We start from the raw sequence: 18,566 nt of genomic DNA, 5'->3' as shown, positions 1-18,566 counted from the left end.
AGCTGCAGATATGGCAACGAACCTAACCAACAAAATTATTTTTATTTATTTATTTATTTATTTATTTATTTGTTTGTTCTTTTATTGGTACATTTTAGCTATACAATTCGTTTACATTTTTCATTGGGTGCTTGTACCTGTACATGATATATCTTGGTTCTTATTTTTTCCCCATTACCTGTGCTCCCTCCACCCCATCCGCCCTTCCCAATTTACATAGATTTCATTCCATTTTTTTTTCTTTTCTCATAGTTTTTCCTTTCCCTCTTTTCCTTTCCCCTTCCCCTCCCTTCACTCCTTCATCTTTGGACCTTTTTTCCTATTTCAAATTATCAATTATTCATTTTAATCATTCTAACCCTTGTTTACACTATCAGTTTCTCATACTAGAGAAACTATTTGGTATTTACACATGTGTGTCCTATTCATTTCACTTAAGAGTATGGCCTCGATATACATCCGTTTAGCTACAAATGACTCTAGTTTTTCATTCTTTATGGCTGAATAGTACTACATTTTATTTAAAAAAAACCACATTTTCTTTATCTAGTTTGCAGTTGATGGAGACTTGGGCTGCTTCCAAGCTTTAGCTATTACAAACTGTGCCGCTATGAACATGGGTGCACATATATCACTGTGGTATGATTCTTTTAATTCTTTTGGGAAGATACCCAGCAGGGGAATAGCTGGGTCAAATGGGGTCTCTAGTCCTAGTTCTTTGAGGTATCTCCATACTGACTTCCACAGTGATTGCACCAGTCTGCACTCCCACCAGGAATGGAGAAGGGTTCCTTTCTCCCCACACCCCCGCCAGCATTTGTTATTGGTTGATTTCTTGATAACAGCCATTCTTTCTGGGGTGAAGTGGAATCTCAGGGCTGTTTTCATCTGCATCTCTCGAAGGACGAGTGATGTTAAACATTTTTTCATATATTTGTTTGCTGCTTTTACTTCCTTGTCTGAGAAATGTCTGTTCATTTCAGATGCCCATTTTTGAATTAGGTCTTTGAATTTGGGGGGTCTGATTTTTTCAATTCTTTATATAGTCTAGATAGTAATCCTTTGTCTGAGGTACAGCTGCTAAATTTTTTTTCCCATATTGTGGGTTGTCTATTAGTTCTGTTGGTGGTTTCTTTTGCAGTGCAGAAGCTTTTTAATAAGATGAGATCCCAGTTGTTGATTCTTTCTGCTAGTTCCCGTGATGCTAAGGTTTTGCTTATGAAGTCTTTTCCTATGCCAATGTCTTGAGAGTTCTACCTAACTTATCTTCCAGCGAGTTTAGTGTTTCTGTCTTAATATTTAGATCTTTAATCCACTTTGATCTTAGTTTAGTGCATGGTGATAGGTATGGGTCTAGTTTTAATCTTTGGCAGGTTGAAATCCAGTTTTTCCAACACCATTTATTAAATAGGTTATATTTCCTCCAATGAGGGTGGTTGGCTCCTTTGTCAAAGATGAGGAGGCTGAGCATGTCTGGAGTTGTTTCTGCATCTTCTAATCTATTCCACTGATCCTCAGGTCTGTTCCTTTGCCAGTACCATGCTGTTTTTATCACAGTAGCTTTGTAGTATAGTTTCAAGTTGGGGATTGTGATACCCCCAGCCATGTCTCTGTTGCTTAGAATTGCTTTAGCTATTCTAGGTCTCTTCTGCTTCCAAATGAATTTTTGGATCGTTTTCTCTAGTTCTGTGAAGTATATTGTTGGAATTTCAATTGGCATTGCATTGAATCTATATAGTAGTTTTGGAAGTATGGCCATTTTCACTATATTGGTTCTTCCTACCCAGGAGCAAGGGATGTCTTTCCATTTTCTTGTATCCTCTTTGATCTCTTTTTTCAGAGTGCTGTAGTTTTCAATGTAGAGGTCTTTTGCTTCCTTTGTTAGATTAATTCCTAGATATTTCATTTTTTTGGATGCTATTGTAAAAGGAATTGTTTCCCTAATTTCTCTCTCAGTGAGTCTGTTACTTGTGTACAAGAAGGCAATTGTTTTTTGAGTGTTGACCTTGTATCCAGCTACTCTACTGAATCTGTCAGTTAAGTCTAGAAGTCTTTTGGTAGAGTTTTTTGGGTCTTCTATGTAAAGTATCATATTGTCAGCAAATAATGACAGTTTAACTTCTTCTTTTTCTATCTTTATTCCTTTTATTTCTTTGTCTTTTCTAATTGCTGTGGCTAATGTTTCCAGAACTATATTGAACAGGAGTGGTGATGGGCACATCCTTGTCTTGTTCCTGATTTTAGCGTGAAAGTTTTCAGTTTTTGACCATTTAGTATGATGCTAACCAACAAAATTATAAGAGAATATAAAAGTAGGTAAACAGAAAGGGGCACCCATGTGTGTCTGAACATTTAAACAGCCATGTAAATCAAGGGAAGTTCCCTGATACTGAGACACAAGCTATCAGACTTTAACAGAAAAACCTCTTCAAGAGTTTCTTGTGAATTTTTAATGTGTTTGTGTGTGTGTTTACCTGTGTGTGCCCACCTGTGTGCCACCTATGCCAATGAGTCCATGATCCCTTTAGTCACGCATGATTCTAATGGCCCAGAGGCAAAGTTAATCAAAATTCTGTATCTCAGTATGTGCTTCCTATGCATCCATGTTGAATACTTACAAAGCTAATGAGGAAGAAAATTTTTCTGTTCATTACACAGTGTCTAATGTAGAAGCCAAACTGACTCTAATTTGAGTCATCAGTTTTGTGCTGAACATTTAGTATATTTTTTATGGTTAATCAAATCTTTGTTAATTATGCCTGATGCCCCTAAGATGCTTTAGGAATTTAGTGACTACTTTGGCATTTTTATAACATCTGCTAAGCTAGACTGACTTTCAAGTTGTATCTTAGCGTCTCAAATTTCCATAAGTTTTACAATAATCAAGGTTTATTATAGTTTATGACAAAACATTGATTTTTATGTTAACATTTGTGACAGAGGCAAGGAATTTCTTTTTTTTTTTTGGTACTGGGGATTGAACTCGGGTCCTTGCGCTTGCACAGCAGGCGGTGAAACCAGGAATTTCTTACTTTGATGTTTTTAATATAGGAAGAGAAATTATTTTTTTCATATTTAAATTATAACAAGTAACTGGTCATCACAACATTTTAATTTTTACATGTAATTTTTACATGATAAAGATTCTCTTGGGGGAGTCAGAGAAAAGTTACTTGAGAAAAATAGATATCACTACTAGAAATGCATAACTCATCACTATGACTAGCTGAAAAATATGATCTAGCCTGGTGCTGGTGAACCTATGGCATGTGTTATTTATTTTTCTTTTAAAACAAAAGATGTTAATGTATGAGGTTTTTTCTAAATTAAAACCTCAGTATTCAGATTTAATTGCAATGCTGGCATTTTGTGATGAATAAGTGGGTTTTGATTTGCAGTTTGGGCACTTGTCTTCAAAAGGTTTGCCATTACTGATTTCTTTACTTAAAGCATACCTATAATATTAAATACCTATGAATCTACTAAAACTGTCACATACTCTAGTTTTCACTGTTAATAACTACATTAATTAATTAGGTTTATAGAAAGATAATTAACCTATCTGGTTAATAAACTCATTTCTAGTGCACTGGGCTAGGGAGAAATATCCATGTAGTATATAATATATTCTAAATAAAAATTAAGCTTCAAAATTGAACTATACTGTACTTTTATGAAATAATCACTTCAATGGATAATTGCTGCCTTCCACTTCTAATGCTAATAAAAGACTAGTTGTAGAAATAGAGATTACACATTACCTTTCCCTGAGAGAAGCTCTATTTAACACAGGGCTTGGAGAATGCTTCGGCATGGTTGAGGGTGCTGAATGGACAAGTAAGGTCCTTGCTGAATGCTGGGGCTTGCTACATGACCTTGGGCTCAAGTACTCTTCACACCTTCCTAGCGAGTCATCAGAGTCTCTCCGATGGGGTGTTCTGATAACCTGTTTAAAAATACATAATCACATCCACATATATAACATAATTTATAGTAGTATAAAACATAGTAGAACTGTTTACAGTAACATTATACACACACAGCTGACACATACATACATACATACAACTTTTAGAAAAGTAATAAATCAAGTATATGCCACAGCTATATTTGAAGATAAATTTCAGGAGATAGTTATTCTTATCTTTATAAGTTTACTTATTAAATGCATCAGAATTTAATTTTGTTTACAAATTTTATTGACTCAAAAGCCTTTGAGTAGGTGTGAGATTGGCATAGGGGTGTATATAAAATAAAGTATATACATAAACCAAATGAACATAGTTTATTTATGTTATAAACATAGTTTATGTTAATAAACGTAGTTTAGCTATGAAGTCAAACAGAACTTAATTGAAATTCTAGTCTAGGATTCATTCACTATTTTATTTGTTCTAGGGAAGAACAAATGAATAAATAAGGGAAGATAAATGAATAAAACCCTGCTCTTGTTGAACTTATATTCCCCCAAATGTGTATTTAGTAAGGATATGTAAAATGTAAAATGTAAAATGTGTATCTAGTAAGGATAAATAGATTTAAGACACACATACACATGCACTGAGGTAAATGAGTAAAGTACAAAGTACGTCACTGAGAAGAAGTAAAGAAAGAAGGAGGATAAGAAGTGCTAATGGTTGGGACAGGAAGGGTAGGCATGGAATGAGAGATCTTCAGTGGAGACTTTGTGAAGAAGAGAACATCTTAGTGAAGACCTGATAATCATACTAAAACCACAAGACCTGAGTCGTGGCAACATATATAGGAAGAGCATTCCAGAAAGAAACAAAAATAAATGCAAAGTTCTTGAGGGTTAGGAAAAGAGAGTGAGCCTGAAATATAAGCTGAACTTAACAGTAATAAATAAGGTTAAAAAAAGGCAGGTTTTAATAATTTAGGTTTCCAAAAAAAAGAGACTAGAAGGTAAATGGAAACAAAGCATTTGTAAATAAGGAGGGGAAGAAGAGTTGAAGGGAGGGGAAGGGAACAGGGAAAAAAAGAAGAATCAAGATATATCATGTACAGGTACAAATTCCCTATGATGCATGTGAAATTAATTTAAAAAATAATTTAGGTTTCTGTTTTGAGTAAAGAAAAATACATTTTTTTCTTTTTTTGCTTTTTTGGTCTCCTTGGTTGCTATGTCAAGAGTAGTCTGTATAGAAACCAAAGGCAGAAGCAGGTAGATCAGCTAGATAATTATTATAACAAAACCTGGAAAAAGGATGCTGGGGGGCCGGGGCTTTAGCTCAGTGGTTTCGCTGCCTGCCGGGCGAGTGCAAGGACCCGAGTTCGATCCACAGTACCAAAAAAAAAAAAACACCAAACCAAAAATTGTTAAAAGGATTCTGGGTTGAACCAGAATGATAACAACAAAGATGAAAAGTGTACATGTAAAACTTACAGGATGGCAAGAAGAGAGTATAATTCTGAAAGGAAGAGAAATAGATATGGATAACTAAAATCAGTTTCTAATTTTACTGATACCATTCTTTAGTGACTCTTACATCAAACAAATGATCAGTTACTATCTTATCTGATCTAAAAATCCACACATTCAATATCTGGTTTAAGGAAGTTATATTTTATAATGAAGCAAATTTAAAAGAAATTTTAAAATAATAAAAATGATAAAAAAGATTTCTAAATATATCAATTATTTGGGGGGACCTATCTGCTCTTAAGCCACTGTTCTGTGTGTGTGTGTGTGTGTGTGTGTGTGTGTATGTGTGTGTGTGTGTGTATTTATATACATAACTTTTTAAATCCTTGCAACAACCTGAGGAGGTAGTACACTTCACCCAAAAGAAAACTGAAGCAAAATCAAATGACTATTAAACAGTGAGGTTCCAGGCCACTGACATTAAAAAGGATCCGTGGCAGAAACAAATGGAAAATTCTCATAGCCCAGGCCTCACAGAATTTACGCAAGGGAAGTCCCAAAGGCAGAATTCCTGACAATCTGATTTACTAACAATCCAACACTAAAGCTAAGGAACAAACAGATGAACTGCTTGTAAGAAAGAAACCATCTCAACTAATGTTATGATGTGATCATAAGAATGCTATCAAACTACTCAAGGAAAGTAGAAGGAAGGATAGTTATAGGCTTCCCTCATCTGTGGCCATATATAGGAAAAAATATAAATAAAATACTAACAAATTAAATCCAGTCATGTTGAAAAATTAAGAAAACACAACATAACCAAGTTGGGCTTATTCAAATACAAGGATAAGCTATTTTAAAATGTATTAATTCACTATAAAAATTCTCATCTAGGGTGGAGGGGGTGAAGGGAGGGCTAGGAATGGGGAAAAAATAAGAACCAAGATGTATCATGTAAAGGTACAAGTTCCCAATGAGAAATATAATTGTGTTGTATACCTAAAATGTACCAATAAAAGAATTTAAAAAAAATTTCTCATCTCAAAAAATGCAAAAGAAAAGCATTTGTCATTCATATATATATATATTTATATTCTTTACATACAAGGACTTTCAAAGGTGACTTTCTTAACGTGCTAATGGATATCTAACAAAACTCTACTGTAAATAACATTTCACATGTATGAAACCTTAAACATGATTCTATTAAAGACAGGAGCAAGACAAGAATACATACTATATTTATCTATGCTAGAACAGTAAATCATGTTTAAAAATCAGTGATATAATAAAGTTTTACTTTCTCCCTGCTCTATAGTAACACAGAGTTAGCAAGTGAAATTACATTGCACACAACTGCCCAAGGACCCCTGCTGATGCTACATGCTGAACAACTTACAACAAGCAAAACCATCTAGAACATGAAGCCCTACTGTCACTGTAATAGGAGTATTTATATCAAATCTTCGATCCTTTACCTGGACAAGATCCACATAATTACCACTTATAGTCCATTGGCTTGAGCTAGGCCCCATCTATCTGTCAGAGGGCTTGGAAATATGAGATAGCACACAAATATTAAATAAGTAACAAATGCCTCTGGCATATCACCACCACTTTTATTCAAAACTACACAGAAGATCCTAGTAAATCTAGACAAAAAAATCTAAAAGACTAAGGTAAAATTCATCATGTTTAAGCGATAAGCTTACCCACCTCTATAAAACAATTAAGAACTAGAATATCTATAAGAAGATTATTATATAAAATTCTAAGCCTAAACAATAATGCAATAAAAATATAATTTTACAAAAAAGACTTTACAGTAGGAAAAAACTGTAAGGTTCTTAGGAATAAATCTAACAAAAAATATGCAACACATTAATGAGAAAACATATCACTTAGTGAAATATGGGAACTAAGACCACCTGCATTCATATGATTTAACTTTCAGAACAAAGAACTAAAGACCACCCATTCAACATGACTTTCTCATCAGTTCCTTAAGAAATTGTTGCTAAGGAAAATAAGGCCATAAGCCATCATTATTTGCTTTGAGACTATCCAACAAATAATTTGCCTAAACAACAGACTGGTCAGTCATTAATCAGCAAACTTTTAAAAAATAGTATTGATTCTTGATTTGGGCAAACAGTTCCTTTCCCAACTCAAATCCCTTCCTTATGAATGTTTACTTATCAAGACCTGCTTTAAATCCTTGGCCTTTGTGTCTATCAAGGATAAACTTTTCTATCACAAATTTTGTCATTTAGATTCCAAAACTGAAAGTCTTCCCTGAAAGCATTCTAGCTCCAAATCCTGTAAACATCTGCCCCTTAACCTTGTCCTTACAGAGACACTACTAAGCCTGTCAAGGTGGTGCCCTCCCTTACTGCACTGTATTATAAACTCAGCTTTACTTGGTATCAACAGATCATTCAGCTATTCTGGACTTTTGTTGAGTTAGCTAACAATTCTAGAATCCACTAACATCTAGACCCCACCCCCACCCCCAGTACATGATGCAACAGCTAAGACCTTCAATTTAGAAACAGTGTACCTCTATTCCTCTGAGACCCCATGAGCCCGCCTCCTTAGAGGTCTCACTAACTACACTGCAGAAGTAAGTGGGTCTCTGTGTCTCCTTTTGTTAAACCTCGGAACGCTGAGTTACTTTGTCTTCAAGGAAGGCAGATTCCTTTTTAGTAATCTTTTCACTATCTGATCAGATGTGAAAACCTAAATGCTAGAGGGAAAAGTCTTATTAGTAACAATTCTAACTTGAATCTATCTTTGTCACGTTTTGCAATGAGTCTGTAAGAGAAAATTTCTAGGGAAGTGAATAGGTATAAGCCATTAAACCCATCCTTGAGTCATTTCCAAGGACTGACATGTTCATCTGTTTTCATCATACTAGCATCCTTAAAGTAAAAATTCTGAAAAAAAATTCTGTCTTTGGTCATTTTCCAAAATGTCATAAAAACTTTCCTCAGTTGTTTTCCATCTCTGGGAAAGCTCACCTCCACATTTTCATCCTTCTAAAATTACAGATCTGTTAAGTCTTGAATTTGAGACAACTATTAGGAAGCCCCAACCCACAAGGTGCACAAGTAATACATGCACAGGATCTGCCAAAAAGTATACATCAGGAAAAGAAAAACTTGTATAAATATTTTAATACTAAATTTATTGAGACATCATGAGATAAACACAGTGACCTTTGGGCTCTACAATTACAAGAGATGCTCAAAGTGGTGGTGGTGGCCATTAGCTTTCAGATACTTATTAGTATGGCAAACTGAAATGCACATACATTTTTTGAGTACACTGTGTACATGTATGACCAACACTGCCAGACTTTTATGGTTTTGATTCAGTTAGGTCCATGCCCTTTTCAAATTAGAATCATGCTTCTTACATATATTCATGCTTTTATATTATACATAATTTAAATTCATATTGCATATATTTATATTATACCCTTATTTTTCAAAATGACATAATTTCACCAAGGATATATTATAACCACAGTGGCCACTTTGGAGAATTTTTTATATAAACAAATGTTCACTTGAAAGGTATCTTAGAGGGCTGGGGATTTAGCTCAGTAGTTTCCTCACCTGCTGCGCAAGCGCAAGGACCCGAGTTCGATCTCCGGTACCAAAAACAAACAAACAAACAAAAAAGAAAGGTATCTTAGAATAAAAAAGAGCACAATCCCACATATCCAAAATCCCACACTTTTCCTAATTACAATGACAAAAATGTTTTGCTTTTTTTTGGTACCAGGGATTTACTCAGATTTCAAATATTTTTTCTTAAAAGATTTTCTGATCAAGGAACATTTTTTAAAAGTTAAGATTTTTCTTAGATATCTTCACATTTTAACTCAAAAGAAAGAGCATTTATTTCACAATTTCTTATCTCCTATCCCATGACTTTCATTACCTCAAGGCCCCTGTTCTTTCTTTTGCCTATTTTACTTCCCATCTAACTTGCCAGAAAAAAAGCTCAAGGGCTGGAGATTTAGCTCAGTGGTTCTGACACCTGCCTTGCAAGCGCAAGGTCCCGAGTTCGATCCCTGGTACCTCCCCCCCAAAAAGAAAAGAAGCTCAAAACTTCTTAACATTAAATCCTCTTTAGAACACACAAATAATTAGATGATTGATTTTTCATTGTCTGATAGGTCTCTCAGCTGAAAGCCATTGTCAGACTCTACAATCCCTAAATAAGATAAGGAGGAATTTGTGGAAGACTTTAGAATTTTGTAAACTCTAAACTAGTCCTTATACATATTTTCCTATATCATTAAATGCTGCCACTAAACAGTGAGTTGTGAAAATCAAAACCTCTAAGAATTGTTCTTAAGATTTCACAGCTAAGCTTCTTTCACTGCTGCCAGCTTTCAAAGTTTTCCTAGTATTTTTGCCTAACTCCTGGGAGTGGGGGAAGCCTAGAAATATTTTAGGGAGTACTTGTTGATTTTAAATTACTCTAAGTAAAAAAAATCTTTACAAAATTAAGGCTTTTTCTGAGAACATAGATAATTTTTTCCATTTGTCAAGCCTCTTTTTCATCATTAATTTTATTACCTAACATCTCAACTGCTATCAACCTCCATTACTACCACCCCAATCCCAGCTCTCATCATGCCTGGCTTTGACTACAAAATTTCTTCCCAGTTGTCTACCAGTACTCACTCTTCTCAACCCAATCTGTTTTCCATACTGCAATCTAGAGTGATAGTTTCAAAGTATTTGAAAGTGTCGATCTATGTCACCTTGCTGTTTAAAATAATTTCATTTGCTCTGAATTTAAGGTGATTACCAAAATTTCAAACATATCCTAAAAGTTTTGATCTCTCCCTATTTATTTGGCTTCAATTTACAAGATGTACCTACCTATGCTTTTACTTCTTAGAACACTGTTTTTAGTCTTTTACCCACTGAGCCTTCCATAAATGTTCTTTCCTTCTGCACATGCCCTCCCTCCCCATTTAATATAAATTCCTATTCATCTTCAGAGCTAAGAATCTTCAAGATGCATTTTTTATTCTCCTTGACCAAGTCAAATCTGTAGTGCAGTTATAGTTTGGGTCTCAAAGGTCCATGTGTTAAAATCCTGCTCCCCAGTGTGGGGCTATCAGAGGTAGTGGAAACTAAGAGATAGGTCCTAAAGGGAGGTCTTTAGGTCATTGGAAGTATTCTTTCAAGAGGAAAGTGGGGTCCTGGCTTCCTCTTCTTCCTCTCTTTTGCCCCTTGTCTCATAATGTGAGTGGATTTTTTTTCTACCCCATGCTTCTACTAGTTACGTGCTTCCTTGCCACAGGCCCTGAGCAATGGGGCTAATGAATCATAGACTGAAACCTATAAAATACAAGCCAAAATAAACCTTTTCTCTTTTTCAGTTGATTGTTTCAGGTATTTGTTATAGTAATAGAAAGCTAACCAACACAGTAATATCAAAGCACTCTATACTCTGTATGTCTTCTATGACATTTACCACAGCTCCAATTACATCAGAATTTTGTTACTATCTCCCAAACTACTACCATGAAATATCCATAAGAGCAGAGATGATTTCTAGTTTTGTTGAATTTTTATTCCCAGCATAAGAGTTTTAATCACAATTTTCTTTTTTAAAGAGAGAAATTGAGATTGGAGAGGGACAGGGCATTCTAGGTATGACAGAAATTGTCAGATGTCTACCGCCACTCATCTTTCCCTTTTTCAGAGTCAAACTGTTGCTAAGAAGCAATCTTTGCATCAGGTAAGGGAATTCTTCTTCTGATTACTTCTTGGCAATAAAATTTAGTAAGAATATTAAGTGTCATTTGAGGCCCAGGTTTTTAATAAGGAGATAAGCATTCTCCATGTTCTCCATTCTCTATTATATGAAGAAAATACCAAGGCCACTCAGTAAGGTAAAGCCATAAGATTTTCACTACATACAGAAAATAGCACACAGATCAAAACCACCTTTGAGTTAATTATTATGTGATTAAAAATTAAATTTCTATTATATTTAGCTTCTGAAGTTTGGAGATTTGTTTGTATAGCAAATAGCATCACCCTGATCAGTTCAAAAACTGGTACCTTAAAGTATCAGCCTTATCAAAAGTCTAAATATGCATAGGCAATATCAGCTAGGGACAGACAGAAAGAGAATTGTCATTTGGGGATAGAAAAAAAATAAGACCTACATAAAACATTGGCAAAACAGTTAAAACTGTGGACTATAGTGTCTTGCAAAACAGACGATATTGCTTACAAGCTTGGATATCTAGGGAAATTCATGGAATAAAGGAACATTAATTACTCTGTGTTGGCTTTTAATTGTATTTAGATTTATATTCAGCAAAGGGATGAGCTCATATCAACAATGTGTCAGTTAACCGCTACTAGGATGAAGAAAATGTGATAAATAAATATAAGGGAATATTATTTGGCTTTAAAAATAAAGGAAACCCTGTCATTTGCAACATGCATGAACCTGGAACTCATGCAGAGTGAAATATGCCAGGTACATAAAGACAAATACTGCATGATTTCTCTTGTATGTGGAATCTAAAACAGTCAAACTCATAGAAGCCAAGCAGAACAATGGTTGCCAAAGGCTAGGTTAGGGAGGGGGAAATATTGAAAGTGTTGGTCAAAGGTTACAAAGTTTCCATTAGGGTGAATAAATTTTGGTGATCCATTAGAAAATATGATAACATATTGCACACTTGAAACTGCTAAAAGAATAAATCTGAAATGTTCTCCACACACACAAAATATATAGGAGGTAATATGCTATTAGATTTCATCATCTCACAACATATACATATATTAAAACATCAAATTACATGTAGAATAAAATAGATACAATTCTTATTTGTCAATTATACCTTAATAAAGCTGGGAGAGAAAAAAGTGATGAGCTCAAGAGGAAATCGATTTAAGAACAGAAATGAAAGGGTATAGAAAAATTCTAGTAATTTAGGGGCTCTCAAGGTCAGGAAAAATGAAAGCCAACTGTTTCTGAGCCCAACCTTAAAGCCAACAGCTTTAATGTTGAGATGGGATAAGATTTTGAGCAAAAAGGGCTATTCAGACTTTTTAATTAAACAGAAGGACTCTTAAAACAAAGATCTAATTAAGGGGGTTGCTTCTAGTCCAAGCCTGGCTCAGATGGCCTCGAGGTAAATGCCAGCACCCAGTGGAATACAGAGCCTGAGAAGTGTGAGAGGAGGTAAAATAGGGTTATGACTACTAGAAATCAACTGTGTAATAGCTCACATGTATTTTACATTTTTGCCTAAAGCCAGTATGTTTTTCAGTTCTCCTAAAATGGCTTGCTTTCTCTTTCAAAGAGACATAAGGACTCTTCAGTTCTGAAAATTCTCATAAAATTTGTTTCAGGAGTAATGGATAAAGAAGAAATAATGTGCATTTGAGTGTCCAACAGTAAGAGGAAAGTTCAAAAGGGGATAGTAGAGATAGAAGAAGATTGAATGGCATGGTTTTTGTTTTCAAAGAGCTTTGTAGAACCTGTTTTATGTCATTTAAAATGGGGATAAAAATTCCTGTTCCATTTATAAATTGCACCTAACCCAGTAATATAACCAATATAAAAACCTTTTAAAATTGGAATCCACTATACAAATTCAAATGTATTTTATTATGTTTATGCCCAAAAGAAACAGAGCCAGTAAAAATTGGATCTCTAAAAAGGTTAAGGTTAAATGAGGTCAGAGGGGTGGAGCCTTAATTTTATAAAACTATTATCTTTGTAAGAACAGACACATAGAACTCAATCTCTACCATCTGAGGACACAGAGAAAAGTTAGGGAGAGAGGCCTTATCAGAAACCATAATGATCTTAGAATTCCCCAATTCCAGAATTGTAAGAAAATAAATCTGTTGATTTAGTCACCTAATCTATAGTCTTTACTATGGTAGCCTAAAATGGGTAGAATAAGCTGGGGATTTAGCTCAGTGGATCTGCCACCTGCCTCGCAAGCGCAAGGACCCGAGTTTGATCCCCGGTACCAAAAATAAGTAAATAAATAAAATGAGTACAATAGATGATGTTAATTGGATTTAATCAATTCACAACATTTTAATAGCAAGCATTATATATTACTCTTTTCTACATCCTGAAATAAAATACATTGAAAATGTTATATGTACTTATAAAACTTTACAAACATTTTGAAAAAAAAATGAATGTACTATATTCTCCTAAATCTAGCCCAAGGAGAAATGAAAGGTAAGCAACATATCTCTAATTCAGTATATAAATACTCAAGCATGACTAGTTTAGAAAACATTAAATGCTTGCACTTGCTTATATACATATGTTTGGAATTAAAAATGTAAAAAGTTCAGAAGTTATTCCATACAGGAAGCCAGGAAAATAACAGGGTTATACCTCCTGATGGTATAACATTCTTAACAAAATATAGTACTTATACTACACTTGTGTAGTATATGATGTATATTAAAAGAATGAAAAATGTTGTGTTTTATGTATACCTAATGTTTAGGTTCTAATAATTATCAATGTTTCTCACCTTTATAATATTTGGTGAGACAGCTGAAAGCCATGTGCCACATGAGACAACTCTTCACTGGAACTGTCTTGCTCTTTACAGAAAATCTATCCTCTCAGCTCATTAGTTATCACTTCCCATAAATAACTGTAATAATATAATGTCTCTGGAAATGTATAGAATGCCACTTAGAGGATGATGGAATCCCCACTGAGACTCAATGTATTAAATGGACACCTATTATACACAAGACATATGGAACTACACATGAGAGAAAAGAAGCCAATGATCCAGGGTGGAGTAATAGTAGAAGAAAAAAGAAATGAGATAAAGACCAGGAGTATCTATGAGAACAGCTGATTACTATGCATCCGGGGGAAAGAGTATTGAGCTTTGCAAAAACTGAAAAACTAGGGCCAGGGATTTAGCTCAGTGGTTTGCCACCTGCCTCTCAAGCGCAAGGTCCAGAGTTCGATCCCTGGTGCTGAAATAAATAAATAAATAAATATTGAAAAACTACAAATATTAAAAAAGGAAAAGCAGTAAAGATGGAAAGTAAGAATTCTAGGGAACCATTATCCTTGAATATATATATCCTCCTTTTAAACCAGAGCAGCACAGCAGTTTCTCTTTTCTCCTAGGACAGTGTACTTATTCCAAATTCCAAGAGTTCATGTTCCTTTCCTTTTGAAGACAATCTTGTCTCTCTTGTCTCATATATGTTTCTCCACAGAACTCAGGCCAAGTCCCACTTTTCCATAAAATTTTCAGTAAGTACTCCCAAATTCTTGACTCTTTTCCTTATACAATTCCTATAGGGTTCTACTATCTGAGTATTTATTAACAAACTACTATGTGTACTTTATTCTTTAAATGCTGAAGATACATTTCTATGAAAATTTACATTTTGGATATAAAAACAATATGTGATCTTACCCACCATGCACTGTCTTCCAAGAGAAATCCTAAAAGTAATGAATCCAGGGGTAGAAGTAGAAAGGAATTAAAGGTGGATTGAAGTACAGTTGTTGGCAGAATGCATTTGGAAAAGAGGACACTTTATACCTATCTTTGAAGGAAACAACTAACTTACAGATGGATTATAATTACCTTAGGATAAATATTAATGTCCTATATAATTTATCCATTTCTCTTTATATTTTGCATATAAGGGACACACACTATATATGAAGGTAATAGCAATTATTAGTTAGCCAGATCAATAAGGTTCTTGCTCTTCTAGTACTGACAGATTAGTTAAGAGGAAAACTTTAAACCAAGATACAAATATATATGTAATTATAAAATGCAGTGTATTATTTGAAGGAAAGAGACAAAGTAAGGTTTGTCTCTTAGATAAGACAACTAAGGAAATCTCCCTGGTTCCATACAGGACATTTAACACTACTCATTTTTATGCTGATATGTGTGTATCCACCCAAACACACACACACACACACACACCACTCATACACATCAATACATTTGAGTGTACATTATGACTGAATAAATTCTACATAACAGTATGGGGCTTGACTAGGTGACTTATGCCAGGCCCATGCCTTAAACAAGGCATACTGCTACACAAACATTTTACAGGAACAGCCCCTTTTCTATGTGCTCCATTTATGGTCTAGACTAGTGGTACTCAAATGCAAATCCTTGGCTAGGTGAAAAAGAGTTGCATAAGAATCACCGACAAAACTTGTTAAAAATAGAAAATTCCACTTTCCGTTCTCAACAATTTCACTATAGTAGGCCTGAAATGAATTGTTATAAAAGCTCTAATTCTGACACTGGTAGATTTGGGCTCTCATCACACAGTGACACAGTGTTTTGACACATTAACTGTTCCAGATTTCCTTTATCACAGTTAAAGCATAGAAAAGTTCTATCTATTCAGTACCAATAAGTGCAAAAGAAATTTTCAGGTAAATAAACAGAAGTATTAAAGTATTTTGTATTGTTTTGTTTTTTTAAGTATAGTGACACTACACTTATTAGTATGAAGTTTTCACTTAGGGAGAGAAAAAACTCTGCGAGGAAGTATTTCTCATAATGTAGGACATGGCCTTAGAGTGCTATAATTAGATAATTTAATATAGTACCCCAAATGATTTTAGATGATACACAAAATTATTTCACATGACACATGAACAATTATTACAGAAAAAATTGTATTATCTTTTCGACTCTCCATCAATCAGAAGTCCTCAGTATGACTCTTATACCTTATTTGTCTCATTTTAAGAAACAGAGACCATGCCTGCCAGCAAAACCCAGTATCAAGCCAGATTTTAGTAATGCACTTTTAAGGCTATTATTCACATATAGCATTTTATACTGATTAGGTGAATAAACAGAAAGTAAATTTAAACAAAATAGTATAAATGAATGCAGATATTGCAAAAGTTATGGGAATACTGTATGAATGACTGAAATTTGGAAATACTATTTTGTGAGATATTACTAGAAATAACAACCAATATCTCTTTCTCACACACTCACAAACATATTGAATAATTAATCCAAATTAATAATCAAAAGCCACAAAATATTTGTAGGAAGACATTCAAGCCTACTCTATCATCTGACATATCTTCCAAAATAGTGGTTTTCCATGATGGGATAATTACTGGTTTGCTTTTGTTTTTACTAGATCAATCTCATGCTGTTGTCTGAAATCCAGAATAATTATCATTCTATAATTTATTCTACATACCTTATAATCTTTAGGTCGGTAGCAGCCAAGATGAGAATGATCTGAAAAAGAATGTACAAAAGAATTACAGTATAAATGTCATATCAAAAGAGAGAAAATTTGGTTTCATCTTTTGATTTTTGTTACTATCACTGTTTCTATAATTATAATTTATATAGTAGACTTTAGAAATACTTTAAAACCCTTCAACAATGTTAAATAAACAAAGGCAATCAGCCAACAAGTTAAAATTGATATAAATTCTTCGGTAATGAAGTGATTTCTCAAATGTTATATTCATTAGAGTAGGAAGTATTTTAATATGGTCAGGAAAAATTTTTACTTGAAAAACCAACTTGGGTAAGTTTTTACTGATAAACCAATCTCTGATGAAACAATATTTGAATTTGTAGATTTGATAGATATTGTCAAACAATATGTGCTCTTATTCATGGAATCCATGCAAGAATCACCAATCCAGGACTAGCTTCAGATGGTGGTAGCATAATACAGTGAACAGACAGTGTTGACAAATAGATCTGCATAGTATGTTCGAGGCCCTCATACTGACCATATTTATGAACTTGGAAATTAACTTGTAAGTCAAGATTCCTAATCTGTCTGATACACCACTTTCATAATATAAAGATCATGTTAGACAAACTAAGTAAATATTTATTATTATAAAATTAAAGGCACTAAAATAAATGTTAGCTGTTATTCCTAACACATCAATAACATCACTAATACCAAATTCTAACTCAAGAAAGTGTTCAATTTCCAATTCTGTCACTAGATATATTTTTCAATTTGTTATATAGTTAATCTATGTATCTATGTTTCATCTCTTATTTTAAGAATATGAAAACAATGCTTACCCTACCTCAGAGAGTCAAGTGAGCACTTACATATGACTTGTAAAAGGCCCTAGCACAATATTTGTCACACAGTGGATTTTAAATATAATTCTAAATATCTACCTAAAATAACCATTACATGTACACGCAAATTTGGGGTTTTATTAATCAACTTTTAAGAAGCACAATTTTTAGTATTATAATCTCTATAATATTTATAGTAAAAAGTCAGAATCATAACTTAGAATTTTCCTTCTTCATTTATGCATTCTGGTCAAAACAATGTAAGAGTCTATATTTTACTTTCCCACCCAATATTATCCAGAAAAAAATAATTAATTATATGGACAGACAGCTAGGATGGTCAGAATTCAGTAAAGAATTTTAGCTTTTTTATGGCCCAAGATGTTTGTTTTCTAGGTGGCCTGAGGCATCCTAAAAGTCAGCTGAAATATCAATGTCTTTCACGCAGGCCAACTTCTCCATTTAACGTCAACAAGAGCCAATTTATTTCTCTTGCTTTTCAAAATTAAAAATAAAATAACTCCAGTCCACTGCTTCTCTTCTCTACAAGTCCAAGGTATAAAACTAAAGCACTAATGTACCTGAAGAAATACAATAATAATGAGAACACAGGGAGCCTAATTCTCCAAAAATACTAACTTTGAAGATTAAGAAATCTGGAAGTGTCATATATTGAAATCTGGAAGTGTTATATATTCTCTGGAAGCTAGTGTTATATTAAAAATGTCAATATGTTAAAGCACTGGTATGTCTTTTGCATTCTACAAACTACTTATAAACATGGCCTAATTTGAACATGTTTATGATTTTCTTTTGTTTTTACAAATTAAGCTTATTACTTTTATCTGAGGTTTCCCAATGTTCACATTTAATCACTCTCGCCAACAATGAGGAACCAACTAAATTTAAATGCAGGAGATAATGGAAATAACAGTCATACCCCATGGCCATGAAGTAGTTACAATCTGTTTTGGTTAAGTTATACAAAGATGAATAGCAGCAGTATAACAAGTCAGAATGGTACAATTAATTATATAAAAAGTTATATTAGAGGGCAATCCC

At 33.8% G+C, this 18,566-nt stretch overlaps 1 protein-coding gene across 8 annotated transcripts in view; it reads right to left on the bottom strand.

Moving 5' to 3' along the window:
* Spata6 (spermatogenesis associated 6) overlaps positions 1-18,566 on the bottom strand; it is a 140,645-nt gene that overhangs the window by 55,436 nt on the left and 66,643 nt on the right. For 6 of the 8 annotated variants that reach the window (XM_087214862.1, XM_087214864.1, XM_087214865.1 and 3 more), the window contains 4 exons: positions 16,645-16,685; positions 14,863-14,887; positions 9,007-9,038; positions 3,762-3,946 (listed from right to left, as the gene is read on the bottom strand). In XM_087214862.1, the coding sequence (XP_087070988.1) occupies positions 3,762-3,946; positions 9,007-9,038; positions 14,863-14,887; positions 16,645-16,685 (283 nt within the window). The remainder of the gene's footprint in view (positions 1-3,761; positions 3,947-9,006; positions 9,039-14,862; positions 14,888-16,644; positions 16,686-18,566) is intronic. The other 2 variants (XM_004869295.4, XM_013067272.3) reach the window with 1 other exon arrangement.

The sequence above is a fragment of the Heterocephalus glaber genome, unplaced genomic scaffold (genome assembly GCF_053883595.1).
Source record: "Heterocephalus glaber isolate CG9 unplaced genomic scaffold, H.glaber_assembly_v1.0 deba00001451, whole genome shotgun sequence".
In the NCBI taxonomy this organism is placed as follows: Eukaryota; Metazoa; Chordata; class Mammalia; order Rodentia; family Bathyergidae; genus Heterocephalus; species Heterocephalus glaber.
This window is presented reverse-complemented; position numbering and strand designations above follow the sequence as displayed.